Genomic DNA, 13,568 nt, shown 5'->3' with positions numbered 1-13,568 from the left:
CCCACTCACTCCATACCCTGTCTCACCACAGGCAGAAGAGTATCCGTGGGGGTGGGTGAGAGTGCTCGGAGGGACAGAGGCAGGAGAGCACCCTGGAGTGTTGGATCTCGCTTATTCTGACTGGGGTACAGAGAGTGGACACAAGATTTCCTCTGGCTAAGGTCAGAGCTCTGATTCACTCTAGTATTCTCCCACCAAGAGCGAGAGTCCAAGAAATAAAAACAACAGGTCAAAAGGACAGATAAGCTGCTTGAGGTTTATTAAATACAAGGATGTACATTAAAAAAAAATCCTACTTTGCCCGCCTTTCCACCTAGGTAAGATTTTTGTTTGTTCTCCTGAGAGTCCTCGGCTGCTTTTACTAACTTGTCTGCTCTTTGCTGTGATGAGCTAAAGACCAGCACAACCTTCCTCAGAGCTGAAGGTGGGTTCGTCTCACAAAGCCCTCCAAGATCCTGAGGCAAATGACATTTTCACTTAGCTTGGGCCACTGTGGAGCAGAGAAACTGGTGTCCTTCCTGGAGCGCGGCCTTCATTTCCTCGAACTGAGCCAACTGGCAGGCCTCGTCCAGCCCCAGCCAGCGGTAAGCTTGGTGCTCGTGGGAGAGGCGGATCTCCACATCGCTGTCCTTCACCTCTGCCAGCCAGTAGATGACTGTTTTGGGTTTCTTCCTGGCCACATAATTGAGCTCCCTTCTGAACCCCTCAATGATGGTCAGCTGGCTTGCTTTTAGGCCTGCTTCCTCTTGAGTCTCCCGCAGGGCTGTTTCCAATTCATTTTCTCCTGGTTCCACATGGCCTGGTTAGGAGAAAAGAAGAAAGAGGAGGGGGAGATAATCTTCAGAAAAGCTGAATTTTCCAGGTTAAATGATTTAAAGATGGGATCCTTGGTGACTTTTCTGGCTGTTGCTAAGCTAAAGGGGAGCCTAGAGATGGCATCCTAACTTGCTTAGGAATGGGGTACAGGCAGGTAGTGTCTGGCTCTGCAGTGTCTGGAAAACCCCACCTCCCCACCCCATCTTCTCCGCAGAGAGTAAAACAGACCATGTGTTTGGCAAGTCTGGTCTAGAATTCTGCTGCTTTGATGGTGAGAGAGATGGTCTCCCTTAGACCTGCGCTTTCTTATTCTTCGGAGCTCACCTCATCCCATATTCTCAGGGAGACCTTTCCCTTGGAGACCTTAACATGATTTTCCCAAGGGACAGTCCCGCCTTGGCAAATGGGAGCTAGCTGAAGAGGGAGCACTTTGCCTACAATCCACAGTGAGGAGTTAACACTGTCTGCATTTGGTCTCCAAAGTCCCAGGGCCAACACGCAGGCTCCAAACCATACACTGCGGCACCAGCAGCTGTTTCCAAGTAGCTATCAAGGCTTTCCCAAATTGTTTTCATCTTTATAACTGAGCAAGACCAGATTCTGGTTTCATAAGGAAAGTCCTGATGGGAACTTAGACTAAGGACAAGCTGAGAAACAGTTCTAAGAAAATTTGTTGGCAAGACCCGAACCCAAGCAGTCAGCTGCCAAGAAACTGTTATAGGAGAACTTGAAACTCTGCAGACTGGGAACAGCCCTCAGCTCTGCCTCTAGGCCCTCCCTGCAAATTCTCAGTTTGCCCAGAGGAGCCAAGGAGGACGGGGAGGGGTCTGGCAGCCTCTGTCAAGACATGGCTCCAGCAAGTTGCTGGGGGCCTCCTGGTCCAGGAGCTCAAGGGGAGCAGGATTTCTGGGCTGTTCCCTTCTTGGTTCGGAGATAGGGCTATATCCCAGGCTTCTTCCTTCCTGGGGGTCCTCGCAGTGCTGCCCTGAGTCAGCTGCTTCTGCACAGCTGACAGAACGCAACCAGCAGTTTGGACTTAAACCATTCTAACTCATGCCTTCTGGAGAATTTTCTCTGCATGGCACCTCATCTAGAGCCATGTACACAAGGACAGGTAGGTAACGCCTCCAGGGATAAAGGTGAGGGGGATGCTGATGGTGACAGAAATGACTGATTCAGGATGTCTTACCTTCCCTCAGAAGTGTGTGGGAGTCTCTAAACACACCTTCCCAATATCAGCTATTCAGCATTCTGCCCATCAGTTTTAACAGGGTAACTTCTCCCCCCCAGGTCCAAACCGGAAGAAATTTGGAGAGGTCCTCTACAATCTCTCAGTGTAACTTAGGTGGTGATCAGGAGACAAGCGTGACTATTCCTATTCATAGGATTTGTGACACTTTTGTCTCTTTTTTTCATCTTGTTTTCCCCTAGTGAAACTCAAATGTGCAAATTTTATTTCCTGTTCCCATTTCTTTGTTTTCCTCACCTCTGGATCCTTGTTCACCTACACCACCCTGCCCCATACACACTCCCCCACCCTGCTCCCTCTGGGTGTTGTTCACTCTGAGCTCCTCACCTGTAGCCCACTGACTTGACCCAAAGGACGTCAATGCCCAGTCTAGCGCCTTTCCTCTTTCCCAGCCATTCATCACAGAGGCTGGTGCTGCGGTGAGTGATACACACACACAAAAACCCCAGGTGCTGCTTCTGTCCCGGGATTCAGTCACAGAGTTCTATTTCCAGCTCTGCTCTGGCCTAGCACGAAGACCTGGCACGTAGAAAGCATCAGGGGCTTCTACTAACCCCACACTCTCCTGCTGCACAGCCACTGGGAGGCATGACTTGTGGGGGCCTGGCAGGGTGGATTTCTGAGTCTCATCTGGCACTTCCCCAAGAGCCAGCCCCTCTGGCTCCTCATACCTTTAGGAGGAGTCCAGTGATGAATGCCATCTGATGCCTGCAGCAAGAGAAACTCAATCGCAGTGTTGTCCACCTTGGGAATGGGGCATCTTCGGAAGATGATCAAGCCACATGCTTTCAGGGCCATGGTCTGTTTGAGGACTTAATAACCCAGAGCAGCTAACAAGGACCTCCTCACCTACAGAAAAGGCAGCAAGCCAAGAGCCATTGGGGGGGAAACCAAGAATCAGAGAGAGAGAACTTTGTAACTGCAGGACCCTGGCCCCACCCTGTGAGTGAGGCTCTATCCCAACCCCTCTAGGTCTCCCTGCTAAAACACAGGGCTGATATGTGTTTTAGGCCTTTAGCCTAAGTCTCTGGAGCAAAGAGATCCCAACAGTGTGGTATCCAATGGCTCAGAGGGAGTCACTTAGAAAAGGCAGCTTGGTGTATACTTTTCTATTAATGATTTTTAAGGCTTTTATCCATGTTTTGGAAGGTTAAACATTCACATTGTTCAAAATTCAAAGTTCAAAAGGGCATACACAGTAGAAAATCTCCTTCTCACCCCATCAGAGGCAAACTAGCGGTCAAGAGTGGTCAAGAGTGAATCTGGGGCCTGGGTCCAAGTTCTGGCTCTGTTACTCATTCACTGTGTAAATACCTCGTAAGCCTCAGTTTCCTCATCTGTCAGACAGGATAATAACAGTTCTACCTCAAAGGGTGGCTGTGCAGATTACATGACTTAACTTTTTAAAGTGCTTTGGAACAGTGCTGGTATGTAAGTAAATTTCAATATGCATAACAAATTTCTGGAAAGACACACATCATTAATAGTGTTTTCTGGAGGATGAGATTACGAGGAAACTTTCATTTTCTATTCCACATATTTCTGTATTGTTTGTATATTTACAGAGAACATTTACTAATATTAAAATCAGCCATTAATAAAGACTAAATTTTTTAGTCTTTTCTATTTCATGTAATCTTTCTTCCAGTTTAGAAAAATATACCAACGACAATAAAAGAGAGGAAGAAAGAAGAGCAGAACTATCTGCAGAAGTGAAAAAAATTCAGCATCTAAAGGGGGGCATGTAATCAAGGTAACAAAAATATAGGAGATGTTTTATGTAAGGCTCTGCTAAAAGAAAAATTTGTGTCATTTATTCATTCAATAAATATTTAGTGAGAACCTACTATGTAGAAAACATTGTTCTAGGCCTTTATCCTCATGCAGTTTATATTCTAGTGTAAGAGGCAGATTTTAATCAAACAGTTAAGCAAATTAAAAAATAATTGCCAACAGGTATGTGCTACAAAGGAAAAACATATGATGGGCAACTTAACCTTCTCTGAGGGATCAAGGAAGGATTCTTGGAAGAAGGGATGTTTGAGCAGAGAATAAATGATGACTAAAAGGTAAGTTGGCAAAGGGAAGGAGGAGAGAGGTGTGCTCCAGGTGGAAGGAACAGCATGGGCAAAGGTCCTGAGGTAGGACGGCAGAACTGAAAGAAAGCAAAGTAGTGTCTCAAGTGCAGCAAAGCATGGGAGAGTGGTCCATACAGGAAGAGGCCTGAGTCAGCGAGGCCTCATCTGCAAGATTCCAGGGCCAAAGAAAGAGCTGGTATTCACAGGCAACAGAACTAATTGTAGAGAGGGTGGCTGGGAAGGAGCTGAAAGTCCCTATGGCTCCCTTGATGGTGCTCAATAAAGATGAGCTTGCAATGCCCTAACTCAAGTGGATCAGTTGGCTGAGCATTCCCGTCCCCGTCCCTTACCTCCCACTCCCAGCAAAGCAAAAGGTCGCCAGTTCTATTCCTGGTCAGGACACATGCCTGGGTTGTGGGTTTGGTCTATGGTCAGGCCTGTACAAAAGGCAACCAACTGATGTTTCTCTATCACATCAAATGTTTCTCTCTCTCTCCCCCCCTTCCCTTCTCTCTAAAAAATAAATAAATAAAATCTTTTTAAAAAATACCTTGCATCTACTGAAGGCAACCTGTTCCAAGGCAATTCTCAAAACTGCCAACAGAAGGTAATGTTACTCTAGGGCACACACCAGGTGGCAAACACAAGGCCCATGGGCCGAATCTGGCTCTTTACCTTGTTTTATCTGGCCTGGCACCTTGTTTCTACCTGGCAGGAGCACTGAACTCCTTGCCTCTAGTTAAGGAGTAGTTACATTTACACAATCCTAAAATTACATTCGGCCCTTCGAAGGCAACCATGAGGCTGATGTGCCCCCCCTCCAACACGGTGAAAATGAGTCTGACAACCCTGCTCTAGGAAATAGCAGTTCCTAACCAGAAAACCAAACACACCTAACACTGCGACCTTTCCAAACCTTTCTAAACTTGTAATGGGAATTTTTAAAGTTTGAAAATAATCTGAAAAGTAGTTTCTGAAATGGTCTACGCTATCATGTATTGGTGGTGAGAGTAAATTAGCACATCCCTATAGGAGGGCAATTTGGTTATGGATATCAAAACACAGCATATTCCCGGGCCCTGGCAGGGCTGCTCATTTGGCTGGAGCATCATCTTGATAAGCCAAGGTTGTGGGTTCGATCGCGGGTAAGGGCACACACAGGAATCAACCAATGAATGTTTCTCGCTCTCCTCTCCCTTCCTCTCTAAAATCAATAAACTTAAAAAACATTTAAAAAATCATAGCATATTCCTTAGATCCAGTAATTCCATTTCTAGGCACTCTGATCTATGTACAGGGTCCAGCAGAAGTAACACCGGCTTGAGTGTCATTGGTAGGGTAATAATATGGGTGTTATGATTTATAGTTTTAATTTGAACATTTCACCTAAAATGTCATATGGTGTGCTTGAGTTTGGTACTGTTATGTTACAGAATTACATGCTTATGATTTTGTAGTAAAAGATTTATAATTTCAAAAGGGCGTTATTTGTGCCAGACCCTGTATGTATTAAGATACACACACAAGGATGTCCATTACAACTTTGTCATATCCAAAAAAAAGGCAAAACAAATATCCATCAATATAGGAATAATTAAACTACAGTATATCTATATGATAGAAAAATTATGAGCGTGCTCTCTCTTTTCCAGAGCACATCCATGCCTTTTCTTCTTTAGTCCCCTCACAGCTTGTATCTCTCTCTCCCTCTCTACCTTTTTATCTTAAGTTCCAAAGCCCCTTCTATTACCTCTGTAACTTTCTTTTTTTTTAAAGATTTTATTTATTTATTTTTAGACAGAGGGGAAGGGAGAAAGAGAAGGACAGAAATATCAATGTGTGGTTGCGTCTCACGCACCCGCTACTGAGGACCTGGCCTGCAACCTAGGCATATGCCCTGACTGGGAATTGAACCAGTGACCTTTTGGTTCACAGGCCAGTGCTCAATCCACTGAGCTACAGCAGTCAGGGCTACCTCTGTAACTTTCTAAATAAGTTTTCCCTTATAGTTAGAAAAAAAAGGAAAAATTATAAAGCCATAAAAAATGAGGTAGAGCTAATATTCTGCATGTAAAAAGATTTTCAGACATACTAAAAAAAAAGTATGGTTTAGAATAGTATATATAACATGACACTATTTGAGTTAAAAAATTCATACTTAAACAGATAGCAGGCTATAGTGAACATTTGTGTTTTTGTTTCCCTAGTCTCCCTATTTATGCTGAAAACCTTCCCCATTCTGGAAGCCAGAAACAAAGGTTTCAAATGACTGATTCCAGGTATAGTCAGAACCAGATATCAGTCCCTATTCCCAGCTCTCCCCTGTAGGCCCCATCGAGAGGCTCAGAAAGTAATAGCAAGTTATAAGTGTAGGGTGTCTTGCCCTTGCCTTGGGTGGAGTCCCATGGAATAAATGTTAGAATCCATGGATAAGCTTTGGAATCCAAGACCACAGGGCCCAGTGCTCTGCCAAGGTTGGGAAGTCCCAGAGCATTCCTCCACACCACTGCCATTAGCAACATAGAATGGGGAAACAAAGATGGGAGAGCCAAGACAGGCAGGCCTGAGGTAGCCACGAGGAGCCAAAGGGGAGAGGGGAGCAGGTCAATATTTTCCTATGTGGAGTGGGCTTAATGGAGTGAGAGGCATCCCCTAGCAAAAATGTATCTTCAGCAGATATCAATGTGGGTGAGACCTGAAGACTTAGGATCAAGAGCTAGGATCAGATGTTTTTCTCTTCCTACTCATGTTCTTGACCCACGGAGAGGACAGATCTAGAACGGCAGAGCTATCAGTCCTCTCAATTGCTTGGCTTGGGCCAGTGGTTCTCTAGAATTTCTCCCTCCTTCCCCAGACAATGAACCTCCTGCTCACCCTTTTGGAAGCTCAGATGTCACCTCTTCTGTGAAGACTTCTGGCTTCTAATCACCCCATCTTCTGGGCCTTTCACATGGCTTGAATAAATTTCTATTATATGGTTTGATGAGAGAAGCCAAATACTATGAGCAACGGGAAATGGAGGATTCAGTATAGGATTTAGACCCTGTGCAATCATGAAAGTTGAGAAAGAAATCCATGCAACCCTGTTGCCTCTGCATCTGGTGTTGGGCTCGAGGTCTCTACAGGTCAGACAAGGCCAGCAGTTGGGAAGGAAAGCTGTCTGTGGAGGAGAGCAAGGAAAACTGGAACCTGAGAGAACAAATCAGGACCTACGAGGACAACTGGAACTCATGAGAACAAACTGAAACTTGTAACTTCCTTTCACTGTCTGTAAGCTCATGGGACGCAGGTGACCTGCAGACGCTGGTGATCTTGGCCACAGAGCTAAATGTACACCTGGCCCAGCACTAAAAATAACCGAAGGGGTAGATTCCGTGGAGCAGGAGAGCTGTAGGTCTTGGTGCTATTGCACATCAACAATGTGAGCCAGCAGATCAGTGTCAAAAGGTATGCACTGCCACCATGCCTGGTATCTTGCTGTGTCCTTCACAGTGTAATGGCAGCTACTTCACTTCAGCTTTCCAAATTTTGAGTACAGGAAGGGGAATCCTGGGAAACCTTAGCTAAGTGGACACAGTACAAAACCACCACAAGCATGCACACCTAGTACGGGAAACCTCTATAGCTCTGGCAGGGAAGAACCAACCACGAGCTCTGTCTCCTTGAGACTCAGCACAGCAGCCTTCAACAGATGTTCATTGACTCGACAAAACTCTCTCCCCACCCCTCACTCAAACGAATGCTCAGGGTATGTTCTGGGAATTTGGGAAAGAGCCCAGTGTTTTTCTAAAGAGTGTCGTTTACATAAAAGTCAATGGAGCTATTGTTGGAGGTTTTGTGCTTTTTGGGAGCCCACAGAGCTGAAACTGTCCTGGGGTTTGAAAGCATCTCCATCTCTCCAACCCAGCTCCCCCACCCCCGCCTTCCCGTGTGTGCACACACACACACAGACTTCAAATGATTTCAAACCTCAGCAGGTTAAAGGACACAGAATCCGATATGCAAATATGCCTGCAGCCAGGATCACAGGGGTGAGAATGCCAGGCTGACAGCAAATAATTCACACTTCAGAAAAGTGACAAAGTGCCTTAGGTGGTTAAAAAAAACTAAAGAACAACAGCAACAAAACCTCCCCTCTCAATGTCATCAGAAGGTTCCAGAAGCTAAGGAAAAGTGCTCTTGGCTTTCTCTATATATACACCTCCTTCACAGCCTAGAAGGTTCAGGATTTAGGTGTCAAAAAATAATTCACAGATAAATGGTTATACTGATATATTTCAGTATTTTCATCAAACTAATTGGAGTGCTATAGCAAGCAGAGCTCAATCTCAAAGCCCTCAAATATGCTTTTAGACACAGAAAGAGCTCCCCAATCCTCCCCCAACTTGTATTTTGTAGTCTAAAATACCCGTAGCAGAAATGTTTTATACCTCCATCTTATCATCAGTTAAGCATCTACAGCATGCCAGCTACACTGCACTGTGCCCAGTTCTTTATATGTATATATTTTTTAAAATCCTCACCCGAGGATATGTTTATTGATTTTAGAAAAAGAGGAAGGGAGAGAGAAAAACGTCAATATGAGAGAGACACATTGATTGGTTGCCTCCCACACGTGCCCGACCAGGGCTCAAAGCACAACCTAGGTATGTGCCCTGACTAGGGGTCAAACACGCAACCTTTTGGTTACAGGACTATGCTCCAAGCAACCGAGCCATCTGGCCAGGGCTACATGTAGCTTTTTTAATGCTCAAGACAACTCTTCATGATAAGCATTATTAATTTCATTTTATGATGAGGAAACTGAGATTCAAGAAGGTTAAAATTGCTCAAAGGCATAATTGGTCTGTGAATGGTGGGATTTGAATCTAAGTAAGCCTAACTCCACAGCCTACATTCTTTCCCCTTATACAGCGTTCCTTACCATGAAAGAGCAGGGCTTGGAGCACAAATGGCCCTGAGAGAGGACACAGAAATGATTTATAAAATTACTTCCAGTCCCCAAACTCCCAGTCTTTGATCTACACTCATATGGAGAATTTTGAAGGTGTCTGGATAGAATCCTTTCCACAGAACAGGTTTTAGTCGGAGGGGAATGTAGATGAAAGCTTACCTGGTGCCCAAAGACAGCCCTGGACAGGTAAAATATAACCCGAGTCTCCTAAACTTTGCCTCTCTATAAGGGGTTCTATGCCTCCTCTGCTTTTTCCTGGGAAATAGGAACCTAAAACCACATGTTCAAAACCACATCCAGTAGCTTGGCGGTTCCCAAGTACTGAGTGTTGGAAACACCCTTGATGCCCATCCTGGACAAGCACCTAACTTAAGGTGCTGGTGTCCAGAAAATTTGCCCAGGCCATTCCTCTGTGAGGAGGGCCACCTCTGCTGGCCCACAAGCAACTCTGACTACTCAGCTTTCCCTAACTTCTCACAACATAATGGTCTTTTCTCTAACTCTCTAATTCCCTTCTTCCCTTTCAAAGGAATGGACAGAAATGAGCCATCCATCTATGAATAAAGCTCTGCCTTGTAACAATAGCAAAAAGAGAAAAGAAAAAAGTCCCCAACTACCATGACTACATGGAGACAAAGAAAACGTTCCTTTAGCTGCACCCTTCCCTGGACATCTGCCACTTTCTTTTCTCACAGAGACCAAGCTGCTGAGTCATCTTGCTATCTTTGCTATTTGGCTGAGGGAGGAAACAGATTTCACCTGCAATGAAATGAATATTGGCTTCTAGGATGAGGCCAAAGTCAGACAAGGTTGGGACAAAAATTATACCTAGCTGAAGGGAATCTGTGAAGTGGCCTATTAGTGCCATCTGCTGTACGATTCTGGAAAACAAGCATGGGCAATTCTAATATTAGAGCCTGAAGGGACTCATTTAATAATCATGTTACATCTATTGAGTGTGTCCCATGCGACAGTGTGACAGGATTGAAGAGTAGATATGAAGCTGAATACTACAAAGCCCCTACTTTCTAGGGGCTCACAGCCTAGTGAGAGTGGGATACTTAGACAAGTTACCAGTGTATTTTGTGTATTATACGGGTATGCATAAGATGGAAAGATAGCAAAGTAAAAGTGATTATCTTTAGGTCAAAGGTGTACCCCAAAAGGGGTACACCTATTATTTTACTGTTGTTCATTTACAGTTGTCTGCACTTACCACCTCCACCACTCCCAACGGGATGTTGAAGGGTAGTTAGAAGTTGACCAGAAAAAGAAAGGTGGAGTTAAGGAGCACTCCAAGCAAAAGCATGAGTGTGGGCAAGGACCCTCAAGCACAAGATGACATTCCATTGCTAAACAGCTTAGTTTTTATTCTGCAGGCAATGAGGAGCCTTTGATAGCAAAGAGGGCTATAATATGGTCAGACTAACATTTTACAAAGACATTCTGAAAGAAAGGAAGGTGGAAATGAATTAGAAGGAAAGACTGGAGGCAAGGAGACTATCAATTACCAGCCTGTTGCCAACAGTGCAGATGACAAATGATATAGAGTTACATTAAAGCAGAAGCAGTGAGAAAGAAGGGATGAATCTGAGGGATATCTCAAAGAATAAATCAACACTATTTGATGTTTCTGTGTGTGTGTGTGTTGTGTGTGACAGAGAGAGAGAGAGAGAGAAAGGCATTTGGTTGGGTGACTAGGTAGAAAAGAAGTAGGTCAAGTAGGAAGCAGAATGTAAGCTAATGATTTCTGTTTGGGACAAGTTGAACTTGAAGTGTCACAGACTAACCACAAGGTAAAGTGACATACGGATCTAGAGTTCAGTGATCCTCTGATCCCATCTCTTCATTTCCCAAGGTGGAAATTTTCATTAGAGAAAAATTCTCATAGTAGGTACCTCTGCAGTCCACCATTTGGGTAAGTGTCCTATTACTAAGTCTAATTTGGGTAAGTCTGCCTGTGCATCTGGTACTCCAAGCATTTTCAACATCTTACAGCCAGAAATGACATGGCACAAAACAGAAAAGCATGACTGGCTTTGCAGCGAGAAAGATCTGGGTCCTTAATTTAACAGTTGTGTTACTTCCAGGAAAATACTTAACTTCTCTAAGCCTCCTTTTCCTCATTTGTAAGATGAGGATAACTCTGATTTTTCATAGTTGTTGTAGAGTTTAAAATAATGTATACATAAGGTCTGACATACCAGAAGTACTGAATATATGTGTCACTCTTACCCCCAAATCATAAGAGATCATCAGAAAACTTCTTTATGTTGTTTTAAAGGCATGCTCTTAGCTTTATTGATAGTTGACTCAAGAAATGGCTTTTCATGTTTTCTGCAGAACCGCTGGTGAACACATCATTCATCACACCATGTATATTCCTTATGTAAAAGATCTCACAAGATAAATTCCTTTCAATATAGGTACTAAAGAGAAATTTAACTCTTTTGAATAGATTGTTTCCTTAATTATTCGTTATTTCTTTTTTAAGAAAAGATTTTATTTATTTTTAGAGGGGAAGGGAAACATCAATGTGGGGTTGCCTCTTGTATACCCCTACTGGGGACCTGGCCACAACCCAGGCACAGCTAGAGACGGAATGGAAACAAGAGACTCTTCGGTTGGCAGATGGGCACTCAATCCACTGAGCCCACCAGCCAGGACGAATTATTAGTTATTTCTTTAACTGACAAGTTTTGGGCTACCTTGGGTACTCAATTATAGTAAGTCTACCCACCCTTTAGCTAATGTATTTGTTTCTTTTATGAAGTTAATAGCTACCATTTTTGAGGAGTTACTACTTGCCAGGCATCATGCCAAGCGCTTCACCTGCATTATTTCTATTAACCTTCCCAACAATCCTCTGAGGTACAGATGGCAAACACAAGGCCTGAGGGCTGAATCCAGCCCTCCACCTTGTTTCTATCCTGCACTAGCACCCAGATTTCACTGAACTGTTAAGGAGTAGTTACATTCATAGAGTCTTAAAAGTACATTCGACCCTTTGAAGGCAACCACAAAGCTGATGTGACCCCTGGTGAAAATGAGTTTGACACCCCCTGCTCTCAGATATTACTGCCATTTTTCAGAATACGAAAAAGGAAACTATGGCTCAAGAGATGTGTCTGAGTAGTAACTCAAAATCAGGTCTGCTAGACTCCTAACATCATTGCTCTGAACCTCAACTCTATATTAGCAGTCTACATTTGGCTATTTGTTTGCATTCAGTTTATTTATTTGTATAGCTTAAATATAATAACAAATACACGGGCCCCAGACCAGGCCAGAACAAAGACTAAGGAAGTGATGTTTTAGTTAGAGACTCTCCTACGGCTTTCTTTCCTTCTGCTATAATCGCCACAATTATATTTTCCATTCAATAAATGAAGCAATTAGAAAATATAAAATCTCTTTTGGGATGTAGGCAGGGATTTAAGTTTAAAAAGAAGGTAAAAACTGAGGCTCAGGAAGGAGAAGATGTGATGGGCTCGCCCCGCGAGGCAAGCCTGGGAACTCTGGGATCACGATGACCCACCCCATCACCACTCGCAATGGGGCAAGCAAAGCTCAAAGGGCACTGAACTCTCCCATCTCTCTCTGTGCACACAGAAAACTGAGGTCCTACGAGCTGCTGGGGCTTGGCCCGCCCACGCCTCACTGGCAGCTTGGAGGAGGGCACACCCGCCTTTGACCCTGCTGCAACGCGAGATTAGTCTGTTGCAGTGCCTGACCCTCAGTGGCTCGACAGAAAACTGAACCCAAAGTGCCCACTCTAGGAATACTCACCCCCAAGCGGAGGAAGGCAGAAAACTCAACGACCCACCTGGCGTGCCTCGACCAATCCGAAAAACGCGATTAAGCGTTAGGCGACCAATAGTATGAAACAGAAGGATCCTCGATCCGCCTCTAAGGTGCCTTTCACTCACTCAGAATGTCGCGAGATTTTCACTCCAGCGGAAGGATTGGTTGAAAGACGGAAACTGAGAGTAACGCCCACTTTTTCTCGCATCTCTGATTGGCCTGTTAGAGGAGAAGGCGGCCAACTTCAACGAGATCCTTGGATGCCCATTGGGGGACAATGAGGAACTGACAGTGCGAGGGTGTCAGCGCGGGCGTTCGAATCCGCGCTCAGCGGCGTTACCATGGGGATGCGGCCTGGCAGCCACCTGAAGCTCGTGAGTTGACTGAACGCTTCAGTCGCCAACTTGGGGGCTCTCTCCTGTCATTTCCAGTCCTTAGATAGGGTTGACCGTGGAAAAATTTGGAAGCCTCGGAGGTGAGAAAGGGCGGGTGAGAACCGGAACGGGCTAGGCCTGGTCGTGAGCCCTGGCCCCTGACCTGCGGGAGAGGTGCGGTTACCACGGCACGCACCGAGCGCGTGAGGAGGCAGGCGGTTGTGAGTTGGCCTCTCCCAGTTGCCAGAGCGCTCCACTTTCCTACCCTTCATCCTCACATCGCCGCCTTTTCT

The 13,568-nt window shown here is 44.9% G+C and overlaps 2 protein-coding genes across 4 annotated transcripts in view; one reads left to right on the top strand and one right to left on the bottom strand.

Annotated features, from left to right (window-relative positions):
- Nucleotides 1-242: 242 nt before the first annotated feature.
- NUDT2 (nudix hydrolase 2) lies at nt 243-12,964 on the bottom strand. Of its 3 annotated transcripts, none has more exons than XM_037036168.1 (3): nt 12,887-12,964; nt 2,737-2,914; nt 243-799 (listed from the first exon to the last, which is right to left on the bottom strand). In XM_037036168.1, exons 2-3 carry the CDS (start codon nt 2,861-2,863, stop codon nt 474-476), a joined length of 453 nt encoding a protein of 150 aa, XP_036892063.1. In that variant the 5' UTR covers nt 2,864-2,914; nt 12,887-12,964; the 3' UTR covers nt 243-473. The 3 variants fall into 3 exon arrangements, with proteins under 3 accessions (XP_036892063.1, XP_036892064.1, XP_036892065.1); XM_037036169.1 differs by lacking the exon at nt 12,887-12,964 and adding an exon at nt 12,786-12,866; XM_037036170.1 differs by lacking the exon at nt 12,887-12,964 and adding an exon at nt 3,284-3,371.
- A 49-nt stretch (nt 12,965-13,013) lies between these two features.
- The window catches only part of KIF24 (kinesin family member 24), an 88,543-nt gene continuing 87,988 nt past the window's right edge, over nt 13,014-13,568 (top strand). Inside the window, exon 1 of the mRNA XM_037036164.1 lies at nt 13,014-13,376. The gene's annotated coding sequence lies outside the window, so the exon portion shown is untranslated. The remainder of the gene's footprint in view (nt 13,377-13,568) is intronic.

The sequence above is a fragment of the Sturnira hondurensis genome, unplaced genomic scaffold, assembly GCF_014824575.4.
Source record: "Sturnira hondurensis isolate 20B ecotype Veracruz unplaced genomic scaffold, ASM1482457v3 Scaffold0022566, whole genome shotgun sequence".
Lineage (NCBI taxonomy): Eukaryota > Metazoa > Chordata > Mammalia > Chiroptera > Phyllostomidae > Sturnira > Sturnira hondurensis.
The sequence above is the reverse complement of the archived record's forward strand: the minus strand, read 5'-3'. Positions and strand labels throughout refer to the sequence as shown.